At 36.4% G+C, this 23,557-nt stretch overlaps 1 protein-coding gene across 1 annotated transcript in view; it reads left to right on the top strand.

The window, feature by feature from the left end:
• Nucleotides 1–23,557, top strand: part of CNKSR2 (connector enhancer of kinase suppressor of Ras 2) — a gene marked incomplete at its 5' end in the record, with an annotated part of 119,566 nt that overhangs the window by 20,351 nt on the left and 75,658 nt on the right. The window contains 5 exons of the mRNA XM_010151718.1: nt 970–1,116; nt 11,203–11,336; nt 15,523–15,734; nt 19,357–19,446; nt 21,049–21,263. Coding sequence (XP_010150020.1) covers nt 970–1,116; nt 11,203–11,336; nt 15,523–15,734; nt 19,357–19,446; nt 21,049–21,263 — 798 coding nt within the window. The remainder of the gene's footprint in view (nt 1–969; nt 1,117–11,202; nt 11,337–15,522; nt 15,735–19,356; nt 19,447–21,048; nt 21,264–23,557) is intronic.

Here is a 23,557-nt window from a genome sequence, read left to right as displayed (position 1 = left end):
AAGCTGTCAAGTTTACAGAAATAATAATTTTCTAAGTCTACAGTCCAAGATTTGCAGTGGATGTATGATTCTGTGTGTTGCCCCTGAAGGTGCCAAGTTTGAAAATGCAGGGATTGAATACCTTAAAGCATTTCAAGATAGATACCTAAATTGGGGATTATTTAGACTGAAAATCATATTCATGAGTTGTACTGGTTTAATAGTTGAAGTACTTTTTTCAAAAATACAAAGTAAATGATTCAGAAAGTTCTATCCTGTGTTTATAAATAGACTCATTGCTTTCCATCCTAGTCAGGTTCTTAATTTTAGAATATTTCAAAATGCTGTAATTCAATTAGGAAAATTTTACTTTGGGCTAACACTCAAGTAGTGGCTAGACTACATTTCTGTCACTAATTTACTGTATTTGTTTCTGAAATCACCATGAAAGAAGTGCTATTTTTAAAAAAAGGCCTTGTGATTCTGATTTTATTTGTATAGCAGTGTGAAGAGTAGAAGACTTTCCTGAACTGGTTTGTTCTTGCTTGAGCTGCTAGGACTAGAAGTAGTATGACTACATGTGGTTAGTGGACTTTAAATAGTAACCATGGAGTATAAAATGCTCAATTTTGAATAGAACTATGGGGGCAGAATCCAGGACTTTTTAACCTTCTAGTCTCTAAAGTCTATGTGCCAGAGCTGATTTTCAAAACACTTTGAGATTTAATTGTGCATTTACAGTGGAGTAACATTAGTTTATTAATTCTAAAACCTGAAACGATGCATATCTATCTTAATGCATTATAATAATTATTTTAGTTGACATGATTTTTATGCAGTAGGTTTTTTTTTACATTTGTAGAGTTAACCTTCTTTAATATATATATACACACTCCTATTATGTTATTTTACTAATCTTATTTAAAAAGGGAACATTACATATTGAATACTGTACCTCAATTTTATTGTAATGATTTTACTGGTTACCAGGTGGGGTGGCAGTTGAAAAATTTGGTGAATGCACTACGAGAGGATCCGAGTGGTGTTATCTTAACTTTGAAAAAGCGACCTCAGAGCATGCTTACCTCAGCACCAGCTTTACTGAAAAATATGAGATGGAAGCCCCTTGCTCTGCAGGTAATGAAGCTTAATCATAAGTCATACACCATCATTTTAACTATAGATTATCTGAATGATGCTTTATTGTGCTTCATCTCAGCAGCATATGGATTTACTCTTGTATACTTTGAAAAAATTGTTTCTGAAATGATTTTTCTGCAGTTTGTTCTCATAGGCTCAATTGAAATTAAACCTGTTATTAGAACTTTTCAAAGTTAAGAAGTAATCATCCCAGTGTTTCACAATACAGAAAAGTAGCCCCAGGTAACTTTTCCAGCCAAGGGGAAACAAGCATACTTCAGAAACCGATAAATTTTAGTTTGACTTCTTGTTAAGCTCTCAGTTTAGTATAACCTCAAAGAAAGAGGTGAGGAAAAGATCTTGAGTTCTCAATTTGAGCAATCATGGAGTTATAGGAAAATTTATAAGGTGATTTTACTCAATAAACCACATGACCATCAAAATTTCCTCATGTAAATAAAGTTGTATTTGTGTCAAAGTTGTCCTTGAAACTGAACCCTTGCACATAAGGGGGTGTAGCACAGGATGTCCAGCTGGGCCTTTAATTTTAGTAAGCCTGCAATGTGCTGAAAACCATGGAACGGTTTCATTAAAGCTTTCATGTTTCACTCCAAGACAAAATGTCACTGTGATGGATTACTCTAGGAAATAAAAAGTTATGTCCAGAATGGTGAAAGCATGTAACCAACAGATGGAACTGACAAATAATTCTTTTTTTTTTTTTAATTCAGTTCAGATAGAACAATGTTTAGAAATTTATTTTCTTTCTATGTTCTTCCGGACATTTGTATTATCACAATAAAAAGTCTAATTTACAATTAAGTACATTTGAGAGGGAAAAGACTTCTGCGAAGTTCAGGCAAAAGGAAAATGAGATATGGAAATGTCTCTGCCATTAGCTGTGGTCTTCGCCATTTAAAATATTTAGAGACTCATAAAAGGAACCAATGCCGTGAACAAGTTCTTTCAAATATGTGTATATATATATATATAAAATTATTTTATACTGATTAAATGCATCATTGTCTTTGAGTAAATTTTTAAATGACTGGGATGTCTTGGTCCTTCAGATATGAAGTACTGACTAGACGTGACAAAAAACTTTCAACCTGAAATACCTTATTAGCATCTGAACAAACAATTGCAAATCTGTATGCATGATATGAGGGTGTGAATGTCCGTACTTGAAGGCTGCACTTTTATCATAGCTTTATTGAGGATATAAATACCAATGAAAAATGCCGTCATTTCTTCAAATGGAGTCAGTCTAAATCCTCTTTGGATGAGTTTGTTATTTCTTTGGGTGAGTTGGGTCATTCTCCTAAATACTTCTTTTTGCTTCTCATTATCATTTGCCACTAGAATAATTGCATTGAAGACCCCACAACAGAAGTTTCTGACATGGGCCATTGATGCAGATAATAGCAAATAAGCAATTCATTCAAGACAGGCTGCTCCAACAGGGTGGGAAGAAAATGGCTAGAAACCCATTTCCACTATTTAAGTCCAATAGGAAAGTGAGGATTCATGTGGTGAATGCAGTCATGAGGTGAAGTTCTGGGCCTGTTTGAAACTCCACACTCACTTCCAGAAGCAAAACTCCAGTCATCTTTTAGTGTGGTTTATTTGGCTCTGATTTACATCTCAGCATCCTTAGTTCAATACAGATGCTGGAGGGTTATTCAGCTGATCTGACTTCAGATATCTACGATGTACAAACCTACATAACTACATGTCATTCAGGCTTCTCATTTCTACTCTCTTTTGCCAGCAGACACTGGTAACAGTTTCTGGTTCATTCATATTGGCCTATTTTAGACTGATCTGTCGTAGGATGAGCTGAACTGGACCCTCCACGTGCCTCTTTCTCTCCATTTGGTGATAAAGGGAGTCTGGTCAGCTAGCTCAAATATAGATTATCTGTATTAAATAAAATGAGACTGACCCTAGCTAGAGGTTTTCTGTAATCTTACATGTTTGGAGACGGGGCTAATGGGAGTATTGGTTTTGGTGTGGGGTTTTTGGTTGGTTTCTTTTCCCCTGATAGCATAGAAAATATGAGTATTTTTAAGGCTAATCTGAGTACAAATAGAAATTCTGTTAAGCATTAGAGATACAATTCTGGTATCATGATGCTGTTGTTCTGATTTTATTAAACATGACACCAGGAAAAGGCCAGAACCTCATTCAACACTTACGTGTGAAGTGTGCTTATGTGTGTCCATTGTAATTTGTGATTTTTAGTGTGAGAAGCAACAGTTTTCTTAAGTAGACCAAGTGTTGAAAAAGCTCTAGGGCGAAGTGAAGACAAACTTCAGAAGCAGCATAATGTGGAGATTTCTGTTGTTAATTTATGCTGATCAGAGGTGAACAGATGTTAAAGTCAGCTGTTAAACTTTAAATGTAGCCTACTTGTGCAATTGGTACTGTATGTTTGATTAATGACAAGCAGCAAAAGCAGAGTGCAGTGTAATTTTATAGGTATTAAAACTGTGAAGAAATTATGTTTAATTAACAGAATTTACTTCAAAAATTTCTGGAAAAAATCTTCAGAAAAGCTGTATATTTTGTAATTACAATTTGACCTATGGCTGTTGTGAAATTTCTTATTCCTGATTCATGTAAGGGTGCTATTCTTTAACTGGAGCTTGGGAAGTAGTGTGGGAGGAGAGGGGGAAAGTGATAGGAAAAAAACATCTTTGGAAGCAAGGGAAATTATGGTAACTTGTTTTCCTATATCAGGATGTCATGAAATAATTGAGAATGTTATAACTGTCCTGTCATCCCATAACTAAGTTAATTGAACCATATGTATTATTCAACAGACACAAGCTATAAGGAAATTATGACTCAGTAATAATTCTGTAAAAGTATAAAATATGAGGAAAATATTCAAAACGCTCTCAAAGAAGATATGGGGATAAAATTCTGATAAAAATTGGTATTAGGATCTGCAAACTGGCTGCTGAAGGTTTTTTGGTTCTGCAAACGGAGTAATCAGAGGAAAAATGTGGTGACACATCCTAATTGGATTGCAATGTGTTATGTAGGAAGGGGGAAGTTTGCTCTAATGTAAGGAGGCTGACCCAAAAGCAGAGACTGAGTTTTTGTTTGCACCCTACCAAAGAATATGGTTAACAGCTGTTGCAGAGAATGTAGAAGGTAAATATGTCTGTGAATTAAATTGAGACACTTTCACAATGCAATTTATGCTGGGTTTTTTTAATTGAGAACCTTCAAAATGTAATTTTAGCTGGAAGTGAATGATATTGAGGCATTATTGGTAAATTGCATTCTGCTTCTTTAATCAGCAGTTGTGTGTAAGAACATGAAGTTTGCCATTTGCAGCTACATGGAGCATGCCTGTAAGTTGGGAAAGTGCTGGTCAAGTCTTCCAGTTCAGGCAGTATACAGGTCCTACCGATGTGTCAAGCTATTTGGGGTGTGAGTGACAGGGCATCCTGGTAATTAAAGTATGCATTGTGATAACATTTTTAAGAGCTTGCTGTCCATTATGAGTGATCTAGATCAGCTGTATGCCAGCCAAACATTCATGTTCTCCAAGTGCGGAAGACACCTTTGGATCATTCAGATATTAACTGGTTATTAGTTGGCATAAATAGTTCTTAGACTATTTGGTGGTTTACGTTGAACAACTTTGCATTCACGCTGCAGTCTTGCCATGAATTATGAGTTAAATGCAATCTACATAGTTACTGATTAATTCTTTAGGGTTTTTTTCCTTTTAGCAGAAATGTGGTATATTCATTCTTTTCACAAATAATCCTATCATTAGAATAAATAGGAAAGGTTAGGGGAAAGAAAGAAGCAGAAGAATTATGCATCCTGTGTAGCAGTCCTGAAACTGAATGGCATGATTTACAGTAAAATAATACAATTATCCTACGGCTATACTATCTACCCTTACATAATTGAGGGGTTTTTTTCCAAGTGTATTAATTCCAGCTCTAAAGTCAACCAGTGCAGAAAGGGAAACATCCTTTTTTCCCCCCCTTGTGTTCTGATTAAAGGAAGTACTGGTTGTTTTTGGGGTTTTTTTTGGGTGGGGGGTGGGGGGGTTGTTTGTTGGGGTTTTATTGTGGCTTGGTTTTTTTTTTTTATTGTGGTGGTGTTTTTTTGTTTGTTGGGGGTTTTTGAGGGGAGTGTATTATTAATAATTTATTTTCCATCACTTGATGATTGTCTGTTTTAATATCCATCAGTATCCAACTTCTTGTAGATAATCAGAGTTTTTCCTTGACGCATTCTGGAATCATGTCAAAATTTGTAAAGTCAAGGGATTTTTCAGCCGGTATTTTTCATTATTGCTTTGATAAAGTTTGCATTAGGCAACTGTGACCTTGGGGAATTTTGTGGTTGCCTTTGCAGTCGAAGGTATTTGTTAATATGGTATTGTACCATAAACATTAAGATGTTATGTCTGCAAGACAAATCTTACTAAATTTGCCTTTCAGTTACTTTTTCTGATACTCTGATCCGTTGTGTGAAAGCCTATAATGATGTATCAGATTGCAACATTTGTATTTCTGACTGCTACTGAATGTGGTGAACAAACCAAGTAAGTTTAACCTTTAATTTTTTTATTTTTCTTACTTGACATAGAGGTGACTCTATTATCTTTGAACTCTCCAAATTTTTGTCTGGTTCAAAACCGAACTTAAATAAACATCTTCTACTCTTTGATTGTCTGTTTTATTTCCCCTTTCCGCTTCGTGTTTTTTTGGGGAGGTTTCAAAGGGAGGTTCTCCAAAGTGCTTTTTGAACAAGGGAAGAAGGTTTGATAGAGAAGATTCTTGGAGCGTATGGAAACTTATGTAAGTCGCTATCATCACTCTAGCAAGAAGCTAGCTGCAAATTCCTCCTCTGCCTTCTGGAAAATGTTTTGTTAATTAGTCAAAAGGAACTGGACTTTGCCTACAGTGTGGACGACTCTTCATCCAGTTTCTCTATAATACAGTAAAGGAGTGGTAGAGCAACACGTTGTCATGCTTTGTGTAATTTGGACTATGCCCTGCTGCTATCAGTGGAAAGGCTCTTGCTGATGTCAGTGAGGTTTGGGGCCGGTCCAGCTGCCAGGCACATCTTGTGTGTTGACTTGAACAAAAACCTTCTGACACCTCTTAAATGCTCTGTCATGCCTTTCACCATGCTTATTTAAGTGTCACATTTTGTATATTTAAAATAGTTCACTGTACTGTTTTGTATGAGATTAAATTGTACCGTTATAAAATGACCAACAGCTCAGTACCTGGTTTTTAAACATTCTTTATTTTGGATTAGATACGCATCATATCTCCAATACTGTATGTTCAGCCTCCTAAAAAGCAACAGTAACAACAGAGTTACTTTGACAGAAAATGCTACTTCTGTTATCTTTATGTAGTATTTTTCCTTGCTTGATTGTATTGTTGACGCCTTTCATCTAGGGACTATGCTATATTCTGTTTTCATCATTTATGATTAGAATTAATGACCTTACACTTTTTGATCATTAAATTTGAATGAAATACTAACTTTTGCTCTTCAGTTGCTTAGTTGTCTTCTAACTACATGGAAACCGGGCATTCTTTGCTGTACTGTTAAAATGGTTTCTGACTGGGTTTTCCTACCGAGTGTGAATTAGTTATAGTATGTCATTACTTCATGTCATGGTTGGTCTTATAAAAAGTTTATTTTATTGGAAACATTCTGTTCAATAAATTGTCATAACCTGCATCCAATATGAAAAATATATTAGTAGTAAAATCTGTTTACTGATGCTGTATAAAGATATTACTACTTAAAATTTTGTATTGGTTTTGCTTATATTTTTAAATGTATGTCTTTTTTTGTGGAGCAGTGTTTCTCAAACTATATATTGCAGCTTTCAAGGGAGTTAATGGAAAGTTCAAAGGGTTTTAAGAGACATTAAAGAGAATTTTAGATAATATATATTAAATATTAATTGTATTCATTGTTTAGAGAGTAAAAGCAAAAATAATACACTGACCTACTGGGAGCTCCCTCTCAGTTCTTTCAGGATTGGGATGGGAAAAGCTGCAATAGGCTGGTAGAAAGAGGGAGGTAGGGACTGTGAGGCAGAGCTAACAGGGGACAGAGCAGCTTCTCAAGGAGAGGGTAGTTAAGTGTAGTGTCTCTGTGTTACCAGTCAGGACTTACAGGGACTTCTTATTTCCATGCGTTAGAGAAACTGAGCTGGTGTAGGTAAAGACGGTTGGTTATCTGTCCCTGGCCAACTGACAGTTTCAGAAAGGGTCCATAAAGACTGATGATCCTGAAAGGGGATGGTGCATAAAAAATGTTTGAGAAATAGTACTCCAAAATGTACTGAAATATGTATTTTGTGTCTGTAATCGTAGGTTAAGATTGATGCAAAATATTTTTTTTTGTGGGACATTTTTGAGGCTATTCCAGTTTTAATATGTAACCTCTATACTTTCTCTGTCAGGCTATTCCCATGGTTTAAGTATTTAACTCTTTGGACCTGAAAACGTTTTAGATTTATTGCTGTTTCAGCAATCCCAATTTCCCTGCCTAGCCTACTAAAAAGGACTGTAGTAGGAAAAAGCTATAGTCCTTGGAAGATAATTAAATTAGTGATAACACTGATCTCCAACACACATCCAGTTCCAAAATACTTGAATGGAGTTCCATGTGATTTTCTGTTCAATTCGTATGATCCACCGAATGGCTGCCATTGAACTGGAGAGCTACATGGGCTGATTGAATTGCAGTTGCACAGATTGACTTAAAAACTGAACGGTTGAGGTCTCTAAATTGCAATGCAAAATGCCTTCTAGATGTACCATATCTGCAGTCATGTTCTGAAGGCTCCCTCTTCTACCAGGTGAGCCTGAAGACTTTTAATTCTTTATAAATGAAAGCTGAACTCCTACAGCACAAGGTGGTAGCTACAGCAGTGCTCTCACTGTGTTGAGCTCCTACCAGGAGAAACCATTTGAATGCTTTTACCATGTAGCACTTCTTACTGGTCAAGTGGTGATATATTTTTTAAAAAGTGGTAACTTATTTTTAAATTTGAATTCATCCCTTTTTTCTATTTACACAGCTTTTCTGTTTGTGTGGAAATGAGCTGGAGAGCTGACTTTGGTAGTATGACCCAAATATGGAAAAGATATGACACATGCTAGTGTGTTTTGAGGCAATCCTACAGAATTGTTCTTCCACTTCTACTAGGCTGTATTCCAGTTTCTGTCCCCTTGGGAGCTCTGGGTTCCCTGGAAGGCGTACGCACATTATCATCTTGTGAGATACGACACTCATTCAGACTCTCACCAATTACACTGTAATTTCACCTCTGAAAGTCTCTGACATGAGAACAGTTTGAGGGAAACCTTTTACCTTCAGATAGCTGGATAACTTGTGGTTTTATGTGGTAGACTGAATACCATTTCTTCCTATTGCAATCACTGTTCAACCACCTTGCCAAGCCAAAAAATGAACCAAAATATGTATTTGCCGAAGATGCACAAACCCCAACTGATTTCCATTGTTTTCCAGCCAACTGTTCTGGAGGACAAACCAACATGTATGTCTGGGCCATGTATTAGCAGGGACTGAACAAGTGTGAAGTTACCCAACAGAATCCTCAGAGTTCACCAAGATCTTTTTTTTTTTTTCCCAGAAATTAAGTCCATATCGTTAGTATTTAAATAGTTAGCCCCAGGCATTCCAGGCTGTAACACATGGGAAATTCTTTACCTATGTCCTCTAGCTCTCCAGCAGTCGGTCAGGACCACCGGAGGCTCACCAGCCCTATGTAAGTCCACATCACTGTTACGCTTGAGCATGATTTTCCTTATATGACAAAAACCATAAATTCCTATTGATTGCCACCAGTCTAGTCTCTAGGTCCCCCTTTCCTCTTATCTACCTACTCATGCAGGTAAAGAGCTGTCTTCCACAAAGTGGAAAAGAGCAAATCTATTTTCTCTTAGATGGGTCTTAGTCACAAAATTCTTTTGGCTTACAATGAAAATAAATTCTACAAGCTACTCAGTGAACCCAAAAGTGAACTTTGTAGTTCGTGGTATCAAAAAGGAAATACCTAGTGTTGTATGAGTAACTGGTTCAAGAACATCTATGGTTACAGTATCTCAGATGAAAATTTAGAGGATAAGATTTTTGTTTCTCTGAAAGAAGGGATTTCTTTTTTGTTTCTTTTTTTTTTTTTTTTTTTACCCAGTTTCCCACCAGCTTTATTCTTATTTTTGCAGACTTCTGTCTTCTTGGTTTTTAGTGGTTGTGAAGTCTTTTATCTGTCTGGTTTTGTGTGTGTGTGTCTTCTCCCTCTCTTCCTGTTAATACTGGCAGTCTTTCATTGGTCTGGCTACAGAATACTCATGTTAACTCTAATGAAAAAGGAAATAATTTAGTAGTATCGCTGTGTACAGGAGATGGTCTTCGAACATTCAAAAAGAGGAAACTTGTGTCGGTTTACGGCTATTGCTCTGAAGGTGAACTCGCAAAGTTTTAACAAGAAATTTTTTATTGTACCTTTTATTGTGTTTGAGATAAATACAATCTAACACAGCTCTGTCCTAAAACAAGGCAGTAGCTGGCTAAGGGATGAGGTTTCCTAGGTTACATGCATTACTCTTACGTACAGATTGGAAAAAAAATGTAATGCAGTGGTGGGATCTTTGCTTGATATGTATAAATTTGAATGGCTCATTGCTAGCTTATGAAAGGCCAAGATTTTGAAAAACTGTTGGAGTTTTCTGCAGTATAGGCATAATGCTACAGTGTCAAGATTAATATCTAGAAAGTGAGAACTGATTTTGCCCTGTTGGTCTCCCATAAAGTGTTCTTAATACTGCTGACAGAAGGATCTTTCTACACATTTATTCAGTCAGTATTTAGGGTTTCTCTGCCATCAGTACAATGTGAAATGTTTGCATTCTCGAGTAGTTATTTACATCAGAAATTATAGGTATGGTGAACCCTCTTTAGTACTAACACTTCATTCTTCAAGGAATTAACTTCCAAAAAGATGGAAGGCAAAGAACTCTTCCAAAGGAAAACTCAGCATTTGTTTAATAATAGATTAATGTGAGGGTATATGAAGATACTGTTATGCTTGCTGTTTTGCCATTTTTCTTTTGCTTCTGCTTGAGTTTAGCTGTCACACAAGCAAAGCAATATAAAAGGTTCTGATATTAGGCAGACACGTTATTAAGTAGACTAAAGCAATCAAAGTTTTCATTTAATTTTTTCTGCATCTGTATAGAGACTGTTAGAAAAACTTGCTATAATTTCCAGCCCTCCAATGATTTAATGAATTCTTCAAATGGTTGGTCATTAATTAGCTAGTCAAGATAGTTAAGCTGAAGAAGAAAAGGGGAGTCTAATTTGAGAGATGTGCTTAAAGGGAATGATCCTATTTGGACTGGAATGATAGCTAGAATGCATGATTATTCTGCAAGGAGTGTACAGTTGATTTACCTGTGAGTAAATGTTACTTCGTGAGGAGTGTGCCCAGGGGACTGAAGAATAATAATAATCTTCAGTTCATTCTGTCTCATAGCACGTGTACTCTGAGGATGTAGTACCTGATTTTATAGCATCTGCAGACATAAACTGAAGCTTTTACAGTTAATTCTTAAGCTGTAGAGCAGATGGGAGAGATGACATTCAATTTAATGCCTACTTATATACCTTTTACTGTAAACACCAGACTTTTTCTTGACAATGTTGGTTTAATTAAGGAATTCACTGGATTCTGTATGTTATTTATTCATTAAGATTTCACCTGTGGCTATGCTGATTGCTATTTTTATGGGCATTTGCAATAATGTTGCTATGCAAAAGGGAAAAAGATGTAATCAGAGCAGTCAGTTTTATAAGCACAATGCTCGTACATTCATAGGTCTGTCTCCTTAGCATGAGTGGTTTTTCAGTCAGCTTAAAAGAACACAAAACATTAGAACTGTTAACTGTTTCTTTAACTTTCTGAACTATTGAATATTTATAGCTTTTTCAAATAAAAACGTATATTATATAAGCATAATATTGGTTATTTCTCTCTCTCTTTTGAACCAGCCTCTTATTCCTAGAAGTCCTACAAGCAGTGTCGCTACGCCATCCAGCACTATCAGCACACCTACAAAAAGGGACAGCTCTGCCCTCCAGGATCTCTACATACCTCCTCCTCCAACAGAACCTTATGTTCCAAGGTAAAAAAGATCCTTTCAGGCACAATTCAATGTACAAAATATTTGTAAAGCAACTGATTATTCCATTCCTACCCATTTATCAGCCTGCCCTGTGGGATTGGGCTGGTGATGCTTCCTTTTGCAGGTGAACTGCTTATTAAGGGTAGATATGCTGAATCAGGACCACAGTGATCTGAATCAAGGCCTTTTCTGCAAAACAGGCACTAGCCTTTAGAAAAGAAGGTTCAGTAGCTTATTTTCTAAAATATGGGATAATCTATTGTATACAACAGTCTCATCCTATTTCACAAGAGTAAAAATTATCTGAAGTCTTGAATCTGTAACTAGGAAGAGAGTTTGTATCTTGTCTAATAGCCATCATGCAACAAGGGAGGCTGAGTAAAAAACTCAAGTTCAACAAGAGCACTGTTTTGATCTGCTATAGTGTTTTCTTTTTTTAGATATATTTGATTCAATAGTGTTAAAACAAATTTCAGGATTGTGTTTTACTGTGGCCGCTCTGCTAGATTCTGCAGTGACTACGCTGTTCCCTATAAATATATCTGCTACTCTGTCCTGCCACCTGGAACAGGCATTTTCATCTCTTCCAGGTCTCTGGGCTTCCTGAGTCAGAAAAGCAGATGATCCTCCTTGCAGATTCATCGCCCTACCCTCACACGACCTCAAATGATTCAGTATAATTCCATAACGTACACAGATGTTTCTTTCCTAAATTTCTGAGAGAATTTTGACCTATAACTAATGTGAAGTAGCTACCCAGAGGTCTAGAAATATTTTTAAGAGGAATCAGTATCTTTAAAGCTCCCATATTCTTAGACACACATATGTCCAGCCAGTATATTTTTAAATTACTTACTGCTTTTTTTTTTTTAGTTAACTTTATTGGAAAGGTTGTAAGGACAGCATGTCCTCTCTTCTACCTGAGTTTCTTATAGCTGGGATTTTCTTAAGACTCTCTTATAGGTAACTTTTCTAGCCAGTTAATAAGATGTATGACACGATACTGGCAAGTCTTTCCTAGGAGTTATCCAAGAGTGAGGTATATGGCAAATTAAATTGCTTAGTGGGGAGGAGAAGTTGTGCTTCTATGATAAATACTTACTCTTTGGAGATATGAAAAACCTTCCAGGGCAAAAGAGTGACTTTCCATTTCATGATTTAGATCATGTCATGAGCTTTTTCTGAAACCATAAGCTGAGTCCCATGTTCCTTCCTCATCTCTCCCTTGTCTGTTCCCTGGCTTGGTTTTTCTTTCTTGAGGAATAAAAAAAAAAGACATTTCAGATGCAACACATATAATGCAATTGAACTTGCTAACACATTTACTCTACTATCTATTTTAGATGACAAAAAGACAAACAGAATACATAGTTTAGTTCTAATTTTTTTTTCCTCTAATTAAAAAAAATATTGTCAGTCATGACATTTGAAATGTTCATAGGCATTGAATGTGTCTTTTATCATAGATTGGTTTGGGTCAGAAGGGACCTTAAAGATCATCTAAGGTTCCAAACCCGTGCCATGGGCAGGGACACCTTCCACTAGACCAGGTGGCTCAAAGCCTCATCCAGCCTGGCCTTGAACACTTCCAGGAATGGGGCATCCACAGCTTCTCTGGGCAACCTGTTCCAGTGCCTCACCACCCTCTCCAGGAAGAACTTCTTCCTGATATCCAATCTAAACCTCCCCACTTTCAATTTAAATCTGTTACCCCTTGTCCTGTCACTATAGGCCCTTGTAAAAAGTCCCCCCCAGCTTCCTTGCAGGCCCCCTCTATTATCTCTCCTAAAACAGTATTTTCTTATGTATATGTAAATATTTTAAGGACATGGTTTTCAGAAAATCCGTAGAATAAATCAAGTATTTAATTCTAACACATTAATGTAAAGAATCTAAAAAAAAAAATTCCAACCGAAACACAGTCTGAGGTTTCTCTTTGTATGTGGTAGTTGTGTGGTAAAGGCCTATTGTTCTTGAAATTGAAACTTTACTATCTTAAGAGAAGTACTGTTTTTACCACTACTGATCATGTTTACCACAACAAAAATACTTGTATTTGATAAGAAATGCATCCTCTTTTTTGAAGCATTTTTAGTGAATATTCGCTGCGCAGCAGTTTTTGAGTTTTGCTCTGGAAATTAAGGTCTTCAAAATGCATTTTGATTATTTATTAATAACATTTCTTAAATCATGATGGTAATACGGTAGTTTGGACCAATTCTGATTAAATCTTATAATACGTATTAGTGCAAGCTGTAATCTTAGAGAGATTAAGCTATGTACATTTGAATTCTTTTTATCAGCTTAATCCTAATGGACTGTGCTTCATTTCACAAACCTGTCACATAGTGTACAGTGTTTCTGAATGATCTGTTTTGACATTTCATCAAGTTTTTTGGTCCATGATTAACTATATTTAAGCATGCCTTTTTTCAGGTATTATCAAACTACTCGGCATCTGTTTTTCCGTTTATTGTTGTCATTCCATGTGAAAAAAACCAACCAACCAAACCCTTAATTTGTTACTGGAATAGAGCAAAAGACTTGATATTTTTAGGTAAATTGTAAAGTCCTGAAACCCTGATGCCTTGGTGATGATACCCACAGATCGTATCGCTGCCAACATAACTGGACGGCATGAGAAAGCGCGACCGATGTTGTCCGTGTGCCAGTTACTTAGAAGTGCTGGTTCTAAGTTAGTGCCTGCTCAAATTTGTGGAATATCCTTGTGGGTGAGAACTGAAGTCCTCATCTCCAGATGCCTGTGGCAAAGGGTGTTTGCCTGGTGGCCCTGCACTTCTATCTGTGCTTGCAGTAACAATCTCTCTAGGTCAGGCTGCCCCCCTTACCGCAGAGACTTCCTTGTGCCAGCCTCTGATGGGAGCTGCAGCACCAATTAGCATTTGGATGTTTTGTGTCAGTCTGCATCCTGTTACCTGCCGGGGTCCCCCAGCACTGTCACCACAGAAAGTCTTTCCATGACTAAAGATGAGCTTACAGCCCTGGTGGTGCTGCACCAGCCTCCCTTGCTATGTCAACACCACCCCTGCTCTGGGAAAGCAGGCTGGAAAAGCAAGCACAGTGGTCACTGGTGGTTTATGGTGCTGTGCTGTTGCAGGCAAGGCAGCATAGCCCTTTCTTATCCTCTGTGGCTGACTGGATCCCATGATGAGGCTTTGCTTTATCCCCAGATGGAGTCTTAGAGTCCCAAGGGGTGTATGGGTCAGCACGTTGGCCATCTTAGAACTCACATGGCAGTCCAGAGAGGCAGAAGTGCTCCAAGAGGGGCATGAGGCCCCAGCTTCACTCTTGGCTGCCTCCCGTATATTTTGGTGCACAGACACTACTGTCTGATTAGGTCTTTGGCAGACATCTCCCCACACAGTGCTACCAACAGGTTTACTGAGCACTGCTTCACTGAAGGCTCCTACCCCAGGCACAGCTTGCTCTCTCTCATTTGATACCTTTGGGTAGTTTGCATTTTCAGAGCGTGGGGCAAAGTTGCAGGGAAGGGAAAAACTAGGGGATCTGTACACAAACTGCAGAGTGTGTGCCTTGCAATGCATTGCTGTCCTGGGATAGCAGCTCACGGTCAGGTGCTACACACCCTATTTGGCACCACGTGGATGTACCTGTACAACTTTTAGGCCTGAATTGATTAGGCAACAGTATGTCAAATGTCTGTACATCATCGGTCCCTGGTTCTTCTTGCTCTGGGGTTAGTATGGAAGGAACCAGACTGAATTTCTCCATGCTTGTCATACAGCTGTGTCTTAAAACTATCTGATGTATTTAAAACTGCGAGTATGAAAAAGTAAGGTCAGTAGTATTACTCTGCCTTAAATCACAAAATTCTAGGTAGATTTAAAAAAAAAAAATAAAAACAAAGAAAAAAGAGTAGCTGCGCATCAGCTTTTTTTTCTCTGATTCTTTTCAAGAGAAGCCAATAAGATGGATAAAGTCTATAAAAGATTTGAATAACCAGAGGTGTGTGACATAACTGGCACAAACATGAATGCATATGCATCTATGATGTGTGATACGGATGTTGGTCGATGGCATCTCTTTCCTGCTTATATGAAATATTGACGTATTCCAGTGTTTACTGAAATATTCACAGTGGGAAAAAGAAACCCAAAACAGTGTCTTATCCCAATATATTAAAAACCTCTTTTCTTTACTAAAGGGATGAAAAGGGAAATCTCCCATGTGATGATGTTGGCAGACATATAGTGGGCAAGCCGGTTCATACAGGATCCGAGTCTCCAAACTCATTTCTTGACCAGGAATACCGGAAACGCTTTAATGTGGTTGAAGAAGATGCAGTTTTATACTGCTATGAATATGAGAAAGGAAGAACAAGTGGTCCTGGAAGGAGAGAGAGCACGCCAACATATGGTATGCCATTGATCTAATAAGGATAATCACCATTTGTTGATTTTAGGATTTTTGTGCATCTGCTTTTGTTTTTAAGCGTGAAAATATTTTCAGTGGCCATTGATTTCTTTTTTTAAAGAATTCTGTACTACTTTAGTTCAATTTCAACCTAAGAGGTTATTCTGTTCAAGAAAAAATTAATTACTTACTATGATAGGGAGGCCAAGTCCAGTTTTATACTGATGATTTTCCTGAATATACGTTCTATAATTTTACCCAGGTATAGTAGTTTTGAAGATCAAAACCACTTCAGTCTTGCCAAGAGATGACATGCTGCTTTCCTACTGCACTGCTCTCTTAAAACTCTTTAATTTTTTGTACTTCAGAAATGAAGTATGACTGATGATAGTATGCTTTCTTTATAATACTGTATTAACCTCCTGTAACTTCCTATATGGGACGTGATGACTTCCTATACATAGCAGTTCCTCTTTATTTGAAGTTATATCTTGTCTAAGAAAGAAATTTGCATGTAAACATATTTGTATGCTTCTTTCACCTACTGGATTTTGACTTATTTAGGGTGAGAACTCAGAAATAATTTTTGGTGAGAGTTTTGCTTGTCAAACCTTTACACTCCAGGTTATTTCTTCTTTAAATCTGTGGGAACTCTAGCTGGTGTTGTAACTTGTTTCAGCTTTGGACTGAGAGAATTGTATAAAATTGTGCCATCATAGCATCGTTAGTGTATCGAAGAAAATGAAGAGGGAATCTCATGTTTAAAAAAGATATTTTGACTACTATGGTATTAGCTGAGTACACGAGTATTTTTTTTTTTCCACCCTACTTGCTATGTTGTATCAATTTTTAAACTGAGCACAAGCTATATGTTGGAGTTGTTACAGTAATCCTAACATCATATCCCTTTGGGAAGAAGATAAGCTTAATTTGAGCTTGAGCTGTGTAAAGTATCCTCAGGACCTGGAGCAATGTGCTTGCACAACATTAAAGGATACATTTTCATAAAATGCCCCCTTTCTACACAACTACACAATCCTGCTGCAAAATCCTCAGTATCCTTTTGATTTCAAAGCATTTTCAGGTATTTTCTAACAATGCCCATAGTGTACAAAATAACTGCTAAGTTTTCCAAGTGGATATAATCTTATTACTCCAGTATTTCAACTATTACAATGGATGCAGACAGTTCTGTTACCAGAGATGTACTTCTGTTCCAGATTTAAATTTTAATAATGGTGGTCTAGAGTGAAGAAGAACACATTTCTTCTTCAAGGACTGCTTACCCCATTATTTTGTTAAAGGATAGCTTTTTTTAGCCTTTTTTATCTAGTAGCACAAAGGGTTATAAATACATGGATCAAAGACTGCACTGAAAATTAGTCATTATTTAACACATTTGTTATACAGCCTTTCATTTTTGATCTCATTTCTTTTTTAATGAAGTGTATTTTCTAAAAATATTACCATTTCAGTATTAAATTCTAAAGTTTCCCACGTGGCACTTGTTAGCATAAGATTTGTGGCTAGACATGCATGACCTTAGGATTTTATAGAAATCTGGAAAATTACAATAACGCTCTTCTTGCTTATGGTGACCCATTAAAAAGGTCAGAGTTCCAAGGCCTAGAGAAATAATTGTTTTCAACATGTACTCATCATTAATTATGTGGTGGTGCTAATTTTTTTTTTCTTTTAATATTTCTCAGTCCTCCTTCATGAGAGGTTAATAGGGCCCTCCATAATTTCTTTATTGGAATCTTTTGACATTTTTTGACAATGTTAACAGAGATTTCTCTTTCATGCTCTTACTGGCTTCCAGCTGTTGTACAATTGTTGCTAACTGGCCTCAGAAAACTTCTGTTCACATCCCAAGGAAGGAATCTTCCTGAGTGTAGTCCCTGGGGAAAACAGATCTAGGGAATCAGTGGGGTTAACAAAAAGGAGATTAGCAGAGGCAGCAGGCAAATGAAACTTGAGTTTATGGAAAGAAATAAATCTGGTCATTACGGTTTTACTGCCAGATACAAACCCTATTGACTTTGAACAGCTAGAGATTTTGTAGAAAATTTGTAATGGCTGTAGCTTTCGATAACAATCAGACTTGACATGATTTTGTAGCTTTTGTATCTCTCTAAGTGGGCAGGTCCTTTCAACAAGACACTGTGAATTCAGTCTCACAAAGGAGAGAAAGTTGTATCTCTAGAAAAAGTAACTATTGAAAGTTACTCCTGATCAAGTAAACACGGGCCAAATACATCCCCACTCAGGAAATGACTTCTTAACTGTGTGCTCTAAATCTCACCAGCTCCAATCAGGCTTAAAAATGTGCCCATAAATAGTAAAATAAATGATAAATAAAAAATTAAATATGTATGTTGTGTTTTCTGAGCAGTATGATGTATTTGTGACCTGATCCTGTGGTCTGTAGAGAACATACACCCTTTCTTGTCAGTTTTTTAAAAAGACAATACAACCATTATGCTGCCTGCATAGTAATGGTGTATTTCCCATGGACACCATACTTCAGTAGGCATATGACATGTTTGAATATTTGTTTTCATTATAAACATGTCTTTCTTTTTCAGTGTACAATGGATTTAACCTCAAAAATGTGGAATAAGACTGATCACCTTTATGTAGGGTTTTTCTACTAAAATAATTAACAAGGCTTCTGAAGTTTCTACTTTAAGCTCTGCTACATTTAAAACCAAATTATTTTCTCACTTTTTGGTTTTGTGACCAGTAGATAGATTCAAAAAATATCAGAGGCTGACCTTGTGAAAACATTTTGTTTTCAGTCTGCCAGATATTGTGCCATATGCTATGCTACTCTGTTTTGTTTCAATATACTATTTTAACTTGCTAAGAACTTCAGACCACTTTAAGTAACCCCACTGATTTGCATAGCACACTTTCACTGAATTTCCAACTATATCTGTGGAATCCTTAAGCAAAAATAATAGTTTACAGCATTTTTAAAAAAATCAATTCAGCAGTTTCCAAATCAAAATTTAAAACAAATAATAGTTTTCAGCTTTTCTGTCTCTTGCTGTCTGAAATCAAAGTGAATTTACCAGTAGTAATGTACTTTGCTTTCTGTGGATGAAATGCTACAAAAGAACTTACATGTAAAGGTTTTCTATTCCTTTCTTATTCAGTCATTGATGGATCTTTTAAGCTCACCAGCAACGATGCTATTTGTGAAAATACTTTAGTGATGTGAACACATTTCTGTTACCAACAATTCATATATGCTTTAAAACAGTTCTCTCCATGTGTGTGCCAGGGGCTTCCAGGATAATAAACAGATATTGTTCAGTGAAAACTGAAGTAATCTGAATGCGTTTTTTTCGGTCTCAAAAGTCAGTCCACTGATGATTTTGTAGGGCCCTGGATTTTTCTTCTAAATTTAACAAAATCCATTAAATACTTAGCTGCTTCTTGTCTGTTAAAGAAAACACAACTCCTGGCTTAACCTCTTGTTCAGAGGCAATGCTGGATCTTCTTTCATAAGCAACCCTGTACAATAGTAGCTTAGCACATAATTTGTTCTTGCTTCTAAAGAATGTTAGTTTATTGCTGCCTTATGGTGCATGATCTCAATTTTTTCCTCTGTTTCCAGGGAAACTAAGGCCTATTTCTATGCCAGTAGAATATAACTGGGTGGGGGATTATGAAGACCCCAATAAAATAAAAAGGGATAGTAGGAGAGGTAAGTGATCTGAACAGCCATCTTATACAAGGCATTATGGGTTTTATCATGCTTTCAGCTATATATTTCAACATCATTTTACTGCTTGCTTAGATAGATATCTTTACGAACCTGTTTTGGGTTCTTTCATTCATTATGTATACTTAATTTTTTTGCAGAGCTACTATTAGGATTGAGGAAGTTGCCAGGCAAAAGAAAATCATGACTGCAAAGCCCTGCAGTTTAGCATAACTTTATATTGGCATTTCATTGGTTCAGCTGTGTTATCCAGTCCATTTTGAAACTGACCTTAATCTTATAATACTAGAGAACAAATGTATAGTTATTACTGATAAATATTGGTATGATTGAATGAGAATTTCATATCACATTTCTCTGCCTTCATGAGTTCTTTTTGGATGGAAAACATTCTAGAGCCACATGGGATTCACTGCAAAATCATCGATGATAAGTTCTTAAAAATTCTGGTTTGTGAGGCTCACATACGTAACTTCACATACAAAATGATAACTTCTGAGATGGCTTTGTTGCCTAGGAACAAGATGATAGTAATGATAGATATTTTCATAAAGATATTAACTAGATGTTCAGTAAGGGTCAAAAAAGGAAACACTGTTAGGAATTTTTAGGAAAAGAAGACACATACAGAAGTATTATTATGCTGCTCTATAAGTTCTTGCTCATGCTGCATGTGTGTGTGCAGTTCTGGTCTCTTCATGTCTTAAGAAAAATACAGTGGAATGGAAGAAGGTTCAGGAAACAACAAAAATGATCAAATGTATGGAGTGGCTTTCAAACCAGGGTCAATTCAGTAGGCTGGCCGTCATCAGTTTTGGAGAATTTAGGCAGGACATAATAAAGGTTTATAAAATTATGTGTGGAATAAAGTAAGGAAATAGGTTTGTCACTTTTTTTTTTTTTCTTAAACAAGATCTGGGAGACATCAAATGTCTCCATCAAGCACTGGTTAAAAAGAGAAAGGCTCCTTGTGCAGTTTGGGTTCTTGCCATAGGAGGTGTGGATAGTAAAAACTTACATTAATACAAGGGAAGACCAGACAAGTTCGTGAAAGACAGATCTGCTGAGTTTTCCTAAATTCACAAACACTGCTTCTGGCCCTGAATGTCCCTCAGCTACAAGCTGGTAGATGCCAGAATAGTATTCAAGGAAAGTACGGATGGTATGATGAACAATCTCAAATGAATTTTCAAAGCAAATTACTTTTAAATGTATTGCACCACAGTCATTTGTACTCATTAACATCTTGTTTAAAAAAAAAATATTACAGATATGATCTTAAATGTATCATTGCTTATTTTTTGAAAACTCTTTGACAGAATTTATTGATGCGGGTTTTTTATATTATGTTTCTTTTATTGACAACGATACCGGAAAACTGCAAGAATCATTAATTTTCCCTATCAAAAGATTGCTTTTGTATGATACCCAGACCAAACATGCAAATGGGTTTTGTTAATGAAAGTGTCTTGAAGAGTTAAAATTGACAGTAGGTCTTTGTAAGGATATCACATATTTTGGAAGCAGGATTAGCATACATACAAATATTCACAATGATGTTTTGCATTACTTTTCTTTCAACAGAAAATTCGTTGCTTCGCTATATGAGCAATGAGAAAATAGGTCAAGAAGACTACATGTTTCAAAGGAATAGCAAAAAGGATACTGGGAAAAAATCCAAAAAGAAAGGAGACAAAAGCAGTAGCCCCAGTCATTACTCGCTGTTGCCTAGTTTACAAATGGAGTCATTGAGACAAGAAGTCATGGGCACACCAGGACCAGAAACTGCTTTGTACCACGTGAGTAAAAATAACATTTACAAGAGCTGCTGCTCTGTGCTTGCGATGAGAGACTGTCTAGTTTTCATAGTGGTGTTGAAACCTTTTTTGGACTGCTGCTGTTGCACTGATTCCTATTCTTTGGGCAATAACCAGATCTCAAAGAAATATTTTTAGATTTCTTTATTTTGCTGTTATGAATATGGAACGGACACAAGTGTGTTATGTCCTTTAACTCGAAGATGTCATGTTTGAAATGGAGTGTGGTATCTCTGCCTTGACTTCCTTGCTGCTGATGGAACGGGAAGAAGCAGCAGTTTCTAGACTGGCTAGAAACATTCTTTACAGCATCTTTGTCACCGCAATATGTTGTCTTGTCAGACAACCCCTTTACTTACAGGTACTTGATAATGTAATGTATCACAGGCCTGATAACGGCAGGAAAACCTGTGGGAAGTATTTGTTTTTCCTTTGAGCTAAGGGGAGCCCTCATGAGTGTAACTGTTTTTAACATGTAGCCCTCAATAATTCAAGTAAATGCGAAAGAAGGCATTCTGCTGAATAGGATGTAAAAGGAAAATTGCAGAAACTTGCTAATTTTAAAATATTTCAAGAAAATGGAGTTAGAAGATCACAACATATTTTAGATATGATATCATGTTCAACCCATAAATGTATTTATATGTTTGATCTCAGTAAAAGATGTCATTGTAGAGGATCATAAGAACAGTAACTGTACAGCAAAGCAATAGAAATTATCTTCATATACTAACAAAGAGTATATAATTTAGATTGCCAGTGTCTAAGGGAGATGGCAGCATGGGTTTATCAGGAGGTCTGTTGTGAAAAACTGAAGGTGGAACTTCATCGAATCTTTAAGAGACAAGTAACGTTTTCCTGTTGTAAAACATCACTACAGGTTATCGCATTATCATTGGTGTAAATTAATGGAAATTAATGGAGCCCTTACATCCTTTTACACAGTCTGAGTGCTCAGTCCACTGGCTTCTAAAACCCTTTAGTGTACTGCAGCGTATAGGTGAATCTGGTAAATTTCAGAGATGTCATGTAGTATGGAAAGTAAGTGCTTGTAGTGCCCTTTATTTAAATCAGGTCCCCAGATTCAAGAACAGCTCTTCACTTTCTTTTTCATTTGTAGTAATTTAGGTATGATGTTAAACATTTTTTCTTACCTTATCATTTCCAACTTTACTTTTATGCTCTTTTTGGAAGATGAAAATCTGATAGTGGTGTGATTTCCATTTGCAAAGGAAGACTGATATATAGTGTTTCCTGAATGCATAAAGGCAAGGAGGCTGCAAGTGTCCCTAGACTGTCCTGTTTGTAATGTCTGCAATCTTACCTAGAAGGAATCTAATCAATGCAAGAGCTTTTGAAATCAAGTATTTACAGAACAAAATAGAAAAATTATTTGTGTAAGGGAAGAGTTTCCACTCTGTAAAGAACAGTGGTAAATTTGCAACACTTTCCATGTATTGAGAGAATATTAATCTCTCAATAACATTTCTTTCTTAGTATACAGTAAATTCCTGACACTGTGCAGTGAGGAAAAACTTTTTTTTTCTTTAAAAAAAGCTATCTCTGTTTTTTCTTGGTTTCCTCTATAATCCATTATGTTTACTTTCCAAATCATGTCTAAAAATAAATTGTGTACTCGGGAACTGGAAGATTCCTCAAAAATCTGGTGTGGAAGTTAATGAGCAACAGCAAACTTAGAATTGACAACCAGCATTTTTCATGTACTTTGGATACCCATCCACAAAACACCTAAACTGTTAACACCACAAATTCCACCAGTGTCTGCTAATCCTTTTTTGTGCATCATTGCCATCAAAGGATCTCTCACTCTGTAATGCCATTAAATCTCCCAATATAGGAATTTAAAGGTTATAATCAAATCTTTGTATCCTTCTCTTGTTTAAAAGAAGTAAAATAAGCACCCTAGGTTTGCCATGAGAGTATGGTTTCATGTCCTTTCATCTTTCTCATAATTCTTTTAACTCATATTTAACCCTAAAGTATACAAAGTATCCTAAACATCCTTCCTAAAGTATGTATGCCAGAACAGGGCATGATTCCAGGAGCTGGATAGAAAGGCAATACAACCTTTCTATTCCTTTTCAGTACCTCTGTATTTAAAGCACTGTTTATCCATTTTAACCATAGACTTAGAGTCAAAGTATGTTTGTTACTTGGATTTGGTTTTATTTTTTCTGGAATGTCACTTTTCCAAATCACTGATTTGCAAGACTGGTATTCCCAATCTAATAATTTATGTCTTGCATTCTTTGTTC

Source organism: Eurypyga helias, unplaced genomic scaffold, assembly GCF_000690775.1.
Source record: "Eurypyga helias isolate BGI_N326 unplaced genomic scaffold, ASM69077v1 scaffold2990, whole genome shotgun sequence".
Taxonomy (NCBI): domain Eukaryota; kingdom Metazoa; phylum Chordata; class Aves; order Eurypygiformes; family Eurypygidae; genus Eurypyga; species Eurypyga helias.
This window is presented reverse-complemented; position numbering and strand designations above follow the sequence as displayed.